General features: G+C 33.9%; 1 protein-coding gene across 8 annotated transcripts in view; it reads left to right on the top strand.

Moving 5' to 3' along the window:
* LOC117117049 (dynamin-binding protein-like) overlaps positions 1-7005 on the top strand; it is a 64171-nt gene extending 57166 nt beyond the window's left edge. For all 8 annotated transcript variants that reach the window (XM_033261226.1, XM_033261228.1, XM_033261229.1 and 5 more), the window contains 4 exons: positions 1846-2016; positions 3480-3696; positions 4811-4887; positions 5533-7005. In XM_033261226.1, the coding sequence (XP_033117117.1) occupies positions 1846-2016; positions 3480-3696; positions 4811-4887; positions 5533-5709 (642 nt within the window). In that variant the 3' untranslated portion in view covers positions 5710-7005. The remainder of the gene's footprint in view (positions 1-1845; positions 2017-3479; positions 3697-4810; positions 4888-5532) is intronic.
* The last annotated feature ends 2448 nt before the right edge of the window (positions 7006-9453 follow it).

Raw genomic sequence — 9453 nt, 5'->3', positions numbered from 1 at the left:
GACTAGCCTATAATAACTGGTACATAATGCCATGAAAAAAACATTAAATCCTGCCTCGCTAGGCTCCATCTATACGTGCGTAACGCCCACCCAACACAACACACATACAGTACATACCCTGCAGTGTTGCAGATAGAGCCAGCCTAGGCCTAAGCCCTACATGTATTTCGGGATCGATATAAAATAAACTTCATTTTTCGGAAGATTGCTTAGTACCAAAACCTATTAACTATAATTTTTTAGTATTTTTATTAAAGAACTGAAGCTTACTTGAAAGAAAAAGTATTTTTTATGCACCGATTCTGTTCCAAATATTCGCAGCAAAAACTTGGGGCCCCATCCATTCCCAAGTGATTTCGTTAATTTGTTGAAATTTATTTACTCAACTGACAGCCATCTCATTGAATGAGGTCGGCACTGGATACAAAAGATCGTAACATGGAGGATCTAGGCCTGCCTTGCCCTGGAGTTGTTATTTAATAATTGAAATTTTGTCAAATTAAGACACTAACTTTTCACCTGTCTCTTATACACATCTTTATGGCTGAGCGAGCGCCATAGTATATTGGCTTAAGATAAGAAATTTTGTTTCATTGCTCTATGACATCGTGGAAATCACATTTTTCGTGAAATTTTCGGGATATTTAAAAAAATCGGGAGATAAATAATAAAAATCGGGAGGGCGGGAGACGGCCTCAAAAATCGGGAGAACCCGCGAATTTTCGAGAGACTTGGGATCTCTGCAACACTCAAACAACTTCACTCATTACTAGAGGTAAGGATTCATCCACTCGCACACTCAAACAACTTCACTCGTTACTAGAGGTAAGGATTCATCCACTCGACACTCAAACAACTTCACTCATTACTAGAGGTAAGGATTCATACACTCCACACTCAAACAACTTCACCCATTACTAGATGTAAGGATTCATCCACTTCAATCTCCAACAACTTCACTCATTACTAGAGGTAACGATTCATACACTCCACAGTCAAACAACTTCACCCGTTACTAGATGTAAGGATTCATCCACTTCTAACTCAACAACATCACTCATTACTAGAGGTAAGGATTCATACACTCCACACTCAAACAACTTCACCTATTACTAGATGTAAGGTTTCATCCACTTCTAACTTAAACAACTTCACTCATTATGAGAGGTAAGGATTCATCCACTTCTAACTCAACAACTTCACTCATTACTAGAGGTAAGGATTCATACACTCCACACTCAAACAACTTCACCTATTACTAGATGTAAGGTTTCATCCACTTCTAACTTAAACAACTTTACTCATTACGAGAGGTAAGGATTCATCCACTCCACACTCAAACAACTTCACCCATTACTAGATGTAATGATTTATCCACTTCAAACTCAAACAACTTCACTCATTAAAAGAGGTAAGGATTAATCTACTCCACAATCGAACAATTTCACTCATTACTAGATGTAATGATTCATCCACTCCACACGCAAACAACTTCACTCATTACTAGCGGTAACTCCACACTCAAACAACTTCACCCATTACTAGAGGTAAGGATCCATCCACTCAACACTCAAACAGATTCACCTATTTCAAGAGGTAAGGATTCATCCACTCCACACTCAAACAACCCATTACTAGAGGTAAGGATTCATCCACTCCACACTCAGACAACTTCAACCATTACAAGAGGTAAGGATTCATCCACTCCACACTCAAACAACCCATTACTAGTGGTAAGGATTTATCCACTCCACACTCAAGCAACTTTACATATTACTAGAGGTAAAGAGTAATCCATTCTACACTCAAACAACTTTTAAAAGACTATCTTCTTCTTCTCTTCAGTTACCAATTGTAAAATCCTCCTGCACAGACAATGTGATGGACACATTTGAGCAGAGTCATGTGAGTGAGGTTGAGAAGACCAAGCAGTTCAGCTTTGTCAGTAGCAGCTTCGACAAGAAAGATCAAAAAGAGAAGAAATCTGTTAAAAGAGTCCCAAGTACAGACCAGATGGTTAGTTTAGTCTATCATACAGTATCTATGTTTGAAATTGTTCTCACTCAAAAATCTATCCATGGTCATGCCCCATTTTATCTTTATTCCCTTATTTACAAACATGTTCCTTCCCGTTCTACTTGTTCTAAGTCCCTTCATGTTATTAATCCATGAGTCCAGCACATTTCTTCCTGGTGAAAGCTCTTTTTCCTTTTCTCTGCCCCAAGAATTATGTATCATTTCTGATCCTGAATTACTGTATTCAAATCCAATCTTAAATATTTCCTCTTCAAATAGCTCAACATCTCTCTAACATCTTCCAGTGCCGGTGAGAAGACACAGTTTTTTTGCTTGAATATGCACTTTAAAAATGTGTTGTAGTATTATGTGTCATGCTTAGGCTTCAGCATGATTTACAGCAATGCTTCTCAAACATTTTTATGTGGCAACCCACTTTGAGACTTCCTATTCTTTTGGTACCCAGGGCATATATTGTCATACAACAATGCTATTATCATGTATGTGTTGATTACTTAGGCCTACTTTACTTGCCAGAACCTCAATAAAATCATAATACTATGCTACTTTTTTCTGACAACTTGCCTTGGTTTTTTTTTTTTTTTTTTAATAGAAATCTATGCTTGTATGATTTTATAGCCCTCCTAATTTATCAAATATTATATGCTGTTGTATTTCTACAGTCAACCTCTGGTAAATTGAATACAAAGTAACAGTCAACCTCTGGTAAATTGAATACAAAGTAGCTGTGATAAATCATTCCTTTTTTCATTCACTCAGCAATGCACATGAGGCATTTGTTTAACAAATGCCTCATGTGAAAAAGATAATTGTGTTTGGAATGTTCCATTTTAATGGTATGGAGAATATTTACTACACTTTTTTGAAATGTTTAATGTAAAAGAATAAAACAACGACAATTTTTTCGACTTGTGCACTGTCAACTTGGGTGAGGCTAATAATTTTAAAATAAAGCTTGTATGTCCGCACCTACTCCCAAAAAGGCTCAAACGAACTCCAAAAACAAAGAAGCAACACATCATTTTTAAACAAAACTTTGATTTATTAACTCATCATGAGCTATGTTCCTGCGTAATTATAATGATCTTATCAATCCTTGCAGAGACAGTACACCATGCATTTCTAGGTTTCATCTTCATAGCTATGTCTGGGTGTATCTCATGTGTTGAGTTTTTTGTAGGACAGCCATGTAGAAGTGTTTTCCACTAATTTTCAAAATGCACCTGAATAAAGTCTGTCTTTGTTTAAGTCAGAAGCAGTCTTGTGACCCTCAGAAATAGTTTGAGAAGCATTGACATTGATTAAACTTTGACGGATATTTTCAATGACTGACTTTTGGTACCTTATTTGGTATATGGAAACATCTCCATCAGAGCTACATAAAGAATATAAATAGTTATTTTTATATTAAATTATTTTTATTTTATTACTTTGTTGAATAGCTATCCCAGGCGAGTTCAGAGGTCAAGCCAAAACAAACACAGGCCAATAAAGAACAGGTGATGACACGATACAGTAATGAACAGCTTCATCTGGTGACGGCCAGCTTCAAGGCAGCGGAGGATTTGGACATGACGGTAATGCAGGGTGAAATAATCGGCGTCATCAAGCAACAGGATCCTAGGGGAGGGCAGGAGAGGTGGTACATTGATAATGGAGGTAAGTGTAATCAAATTAGTGTGGTGGAGGCCTTCGGTGTGAAAGCAAGGCCTCAGAGCCTTTAATTTTTGAGGATATAAGTAATGGAAGCTTATGTGGAGGACAGTAGAGGGGGTACATTGATATGGAGGTAAGCATTAGTCTAATAATATTATTATGGTAATGCCTATGGTGTTGAAATAAGGCCTTATGTAGCTTCTAATTTTTGGAGGTTAAAAAATAAATCACTGTAAAAAAAAAAAGTAATAAAGTAAAAAGTAAATAACTGAGAATAAAGTGGTATAAAAGCAGTGCATGAAGGGTTTTTGGGGGCACACTGTAAACATCAAAGTTAGGGTGCAAATTATTAGTTTTTTAACACTGTCAGTGTATAACATTGAGAGCTGAACAATTGTATTCAAATTGTCCTGTATTCAGTTATTCCAATCAGTGTGAAATGGTTCATCATTGTGTTGTGAGCAAATGAGGGTCTGTAGATACAACCCAGCCAATACAACAATTTATAATCTTTCGACCACATTTTAAGATTTCAAGACTAGAACATGTTTAACATGTTGATTAAACATATTGCAGTTACAATGCCAAAGGTATGATCCAGCCACTTAAAAAGTGGTGAGCTAGCAATACCGAATGTACATGCTCACAAGACACAATACAAAAGTCTCTTCTCTTTCTCCTATAAAAAACCATTCGCTTTCTTTGAGCAAACAAAATTGTGGCATTGTGAAAAAATAAGCAATAGAATTGTTTCATTAATTTGAGTTTGTAAAATGTTGTAACAACATCAGATATATTGACTTGCAACACCCACGGAGGAATCCTCCATGCATTACCTAAACACATTTTAATTTATTTGAGCAAACAATACCGTGGCATTGAAGCATTGGGATAAACAGTAGAATTGTTTATTCGAGTTGTGAAATGTTGTCACAACGACGCATTGAATTGTCACTGCCTAACATGTTTTATTTTATATAAGCAAAGCCTCTTCCTTAAGCTAAACCTGTTTGACCATTGACTCTGAGGAGCTTATCTGCCTTTTGATGCTTGTAAAATGATCAACATTTTTGCCATTGTATTTTAATAATAATCTTTTTAAATATTTTGTTTTCAGCTTCCACTGGATTTATACCACCGACAATTTTAACACCTTACAAGTTGCCATCGTATGAGCAAGCGTTGTCTATTCAGGTAAATTGTTGCAATCTTAATTAAATTGTTAAGCTCTGTCACTATCAAATTTTATGCTACAAATTTGTGTGATGTGCCATATATGTGCATAAGGATGTAATATTACCACCAAATATGGGTATATTGCATTTATTATACTCTATCGAGCCCTGTCCGGCCTATCAAATTTGATTTAAGAAAAGCATGTGACATACCTAAATGTTGTCATAACGAAATCACATCATGACCATATATAGGCACATCATGACCTTATATAGGCACATCATGACCTTATATTGCCATACAACAGTTTTGTTTTTTTTTCAAAGAAAATTTCATAGTGACAACTTTGTGGGATGTCCCACTCTATATGGGCATCATGATGTTATATTACAACCAAATATGGGCATATGTCATTCATTTGTCACATAAAATTAATATAGTGGACAAAGATTTATATAATTAATAAAAATTTATAGTTAGTAATATACATTTGACTCAATCAAAATCATGTACTGGATGACTGGTAATTAAATTAATTGGGTGAATGTTAGGCTTGGTGGGAATGCAGGGTAATATAAATCCAGTTCTTTCCAATATACATTTATTTCTTGGCACGGCACAGAGTAAAAAATAATTATTTCCTTTTTTACTTTTATTTTGCAGTATTATGCAGCGTGGGAATTTACTGCCACAGGACCGCATGAGGTGAGCCTAGAGGAAGGCTGTTTAGTTAGTGTCATCTCTTCCAAAGATATGGAGGGTAATTCAGAATGGTGGCTAGTGGAAAGTGATGGACAACAAGGCTATGTACCCGCTGCATATATAAAACCATTACAATAATACCAGATAGTCCAACAGCGGTGTACCTATTGTGTATTATTCAAGCCAGTGTGTATATTAGCTAAGGAAGATATGGATGTGTACTTACTGTATACAGTATTAGGCCAATAATAATACTAGCTAAGGCCAACAAGACTTGGGAATCTGCTGCATGTGTGTGAATATATGTTGCCAGGGTTTAGAATACTTGTCTTACAGGTTGTTAGATAGGCAAGGGACATCAAAGTGGAAATCAGAAAAAATGCCATTATGAAAAAATGCCAGTAGGAATGAACGCCACAATGTAAAAAAATCATTTCACGATAGGGTATTGTTCAAGGCGCAGAGGGGAACTACCAAACCTAATATTAATATTAAGCAAGTTAACTCAAAATTTCCATTTATGAGGGATGTTAAAATATATTAATGGAACAGGTTAGATGAAGAAGACAGAGACATATGTATATTATTAGTAATTTATATTTATTTGTGTCATTATTATTTTATCTTTTTTCTTTTTTGTGATCTGTCATGTCTCGGTTAAGGACCACAATGCAAATAAGCACTTCTGAGCTCTTTTGTGTTATCCTTCGTGAAATTTTGTTAATGTGTTATTTGGAGAATCACTGAATAATTTGAAATGAAATGAAATAATTAGGTTGTATTTTAAGTAACTACAGCATAATTTACTTATTTATAAAGCTGTATTTATTTTAGTAAATGACTATATGATGTTAAATACTGTACAACCTTATAAATCAGGAAAGTTTTATTTAATTATATAAATAAATTAAGTAATGATACTTAAATTGGTACAACCTAATAAGATCTGTAATTAGGCTGTATCATTTAGTTTTGCACAAAACAATACCCCTATTATGAAATGCTTTGTTCCATTGTGTGGTGTATTCCTACTGGCATTTTTCTACATCTATCCATCTATATTCCCACCTATATGCTATTCTTTTGTATGTTTTGTACACAATTGAGACGTAGCAATCTAAAAATACATTTGAGATGATTGTTGTGTTTTATTGCTATTGGGGAATATTTCTATTCGTCTTTTTATGCCGTATGGCAGCAGAAAGCTAACTTAATATTTACCAGAAATTCAGTTACCATGGAAATTTAGTAGAAATACAATAGCAACATCTTCAGCATCAGTTTTAGAAACTCTTTGCTATCAGGTTTGAGAGCGTTTTTGATGCCACATTGACAATACAATAATAGGTTAATGAACAATATTACAAATTTTAAAAGCAACATACAAAGCTATTAGACCTAAAGTACATATTTTTATATAAAGATTATTTGCAATTGTCAAATAATTATTGGTGTCTGTCAGTCTCACTGAAAATTATGATTCAAGAGACCGGTTGAAATGGGTATGAGCCCAGGATTGATGGTGATAATAACCATGGATTTACAGTGTATTAAAATACATTGAATAGTAGTATGAAGCAAAGGTTGAATAGGAGTACTTGTGTTAGAATGCAGCTTTGTAAGATATGAACTCTGGTACTATATAGGAGTTAAACCATTTGATTACTATTTCCAATTGAAAGCAGCAGGCTGTGTCCACCTAGATGAATAAGAGTCTGACCCCTGGATTGACTTTGCAACATTGAGATTGATTGGAGTGTAAACCCTGCATTGGGTGTCACCCCTTATCAATAGGTGTGTCAACCCGGGAATTGTTGGTTATTGATGGTTATCTAATAAAATCATTAGTATACTGTATGTCAAAAATGTATATATTATATACAATAATAATCGTTCTTTGACAGAGGTGACATTGAATTATTGTAAAGAATGTTCATTCATTAGATGTAATTAATGTTAATATCTGAAACTTTGTCTACACAGTTTCTATGTGACAATTGACTTGCCCATATATGGATGCAGTGGGACATCGTTATGCCCATATATGGATGCATTGTGACATCGTTATGCCCATATATGGTGAAAACATAGCTGATATTGTGGGCAGGGCAATCTTTTTCATATTCTTTCAATTTTAAAGTGCAGTACCTACAACGTAGGATAGTAACCAAAACACATAATTAAAATAAGTGTGTTATACAATATCTGAAGCTTGCCATACATATGCCCAGTCCAAATATGGTCATATGACATCATATCATGACCATATGTAGGCACATCATGAGTTTATATGGGCATACAATAGTTTTTTGTCAGAAAATTGTGATAATGTTGACAGATCTTTATCATATTTTGTCTGTCAGGCAATGCTTAATCAAACCTTGATAAAGTAGAATATTGTTCACCTTCCAACACATAATTTGTTTGTTCAGATAAGCCTGAAGCTGACATTGACTATCCTATCAGATGTGCTTTCATCAAACAATATCTTGCTTTTTAAACACACACAAAACTATAGAATTATCCCTGTTTGTTAGTGAATTGGATTTACGGGGACTGAATTTACTAGTGATATCATGTACACAGAGTGGCCAAATTCATATTAATTCATATATGGGGTAGAGTCCAACATTTCTGTAAGATTGGCTTATGCTTTTCTAAGCTGAAATTTTATGTAAAATTAGATGAAAAGTGTGAAAGGTGTACGTAGACTGAAAGTAATGGATGTGTTGTGAAAAGTATATAATGATATTGTTTACTTACATAATTAGGTATTGTCAAATGTTAAGGTATGTTTTAACATCACAGATATCTGTGAAAGATCCATTCTGATATGTAAAAACTCTGTCCAGATTACTAAATTTTCTTTGACAAAAAAACTGTTGTATGCCCATATTTAGTCATGATGTGCCTATATATGGTCATGATGTGATGTCATCATGACCATATTTAGGTATATTTGTCAAATTTATGAAATTTGATAGTCTCGACAAGACATAAGACAATTAAAGATGTCATTGGCTAAAAAATTAAAAGATGAAGTTATTAACTTACAATTAAGCTTATAATGTGAAAAAAGTTCCTGTCAATTAACACAGTTAAATAGTACCTTTTTATTGAACTTAGGCTGGTAATAAATTTTATGTTGAAAATGTCTGTAAAACAGTGAAAAATAGTGTTTTTTGTTATCTGTTTCTGGTTTGAAGTTAATAACCTATTTGATTCTTTTAAATGAGCTATTCAAAAAAAATTAATTGTTTGAGGTATTTTCCGATTTTCTGTTTTTTTTTGTTTGTTTTTTTTCGGTCAGGCAGTGTTATCTTTAAGTCAGTTCCTAGGGACACTTCAGTGTCTCTAGTATTTATGATTATTCATTATGATTGTAAGAAGCCACATGAAATTATTTACCTGAAATTAAATCATGTGAATCCCGGTGACCTGAGCCCTGTCCAGATTATCAAATTTTATCTGACAAAAAAAGTTGTATGCCATAAATGCTCATGATGTGCATTATATGATGTGAGGTTATTACCATATTTAGACATGCCACCTGTTTTTGTCAAATGAAATTTGATAGTCCGCTCTACAGGGCTTTTACTAGTGAAAGGTACTATAATAGTCAATATTGTGGTTGATATTTCCCAAAGTGTGAGTGAAGTAGCTAGAAGATTCATTGTTTGCATTCCATTGTGTCCCTATGCCATGAATTTAAGATAGTATGTTAATTAAACAGATGGTCTTTATAATTGTACTGTATGTATTTATATTTCATTATATATTTATATACATACATATACTTATATTTATGTATATCATATAATATGTAATAACATTTATATGCAATATATGTGTATATATACAGTACTGTATATATACTACATA

Source organism: Anneissia japonica, unplaced genomic scaffold (genome assembly GCF_011630105.1).
Source record: "Anneissia japonica isolate Jap-2015-1 unplaced genomic scaffold, ASM1163010v1 scaffold7493_len91406_cov152, whole genome shotgun sequence".
NCBI classification, from domain to species: domain Eukaryota; kingdom Metazoa; phylum Echinodermata; class Crinoidea; order Comatulida; family Comatulidae; genus Anneissia; species Anneissia japonica.
The sequence above is the reverse complement of the archived record's forward strand: the minus strand, read 5'-3'. Positions and strand labels throughout refer to the sequence as shown.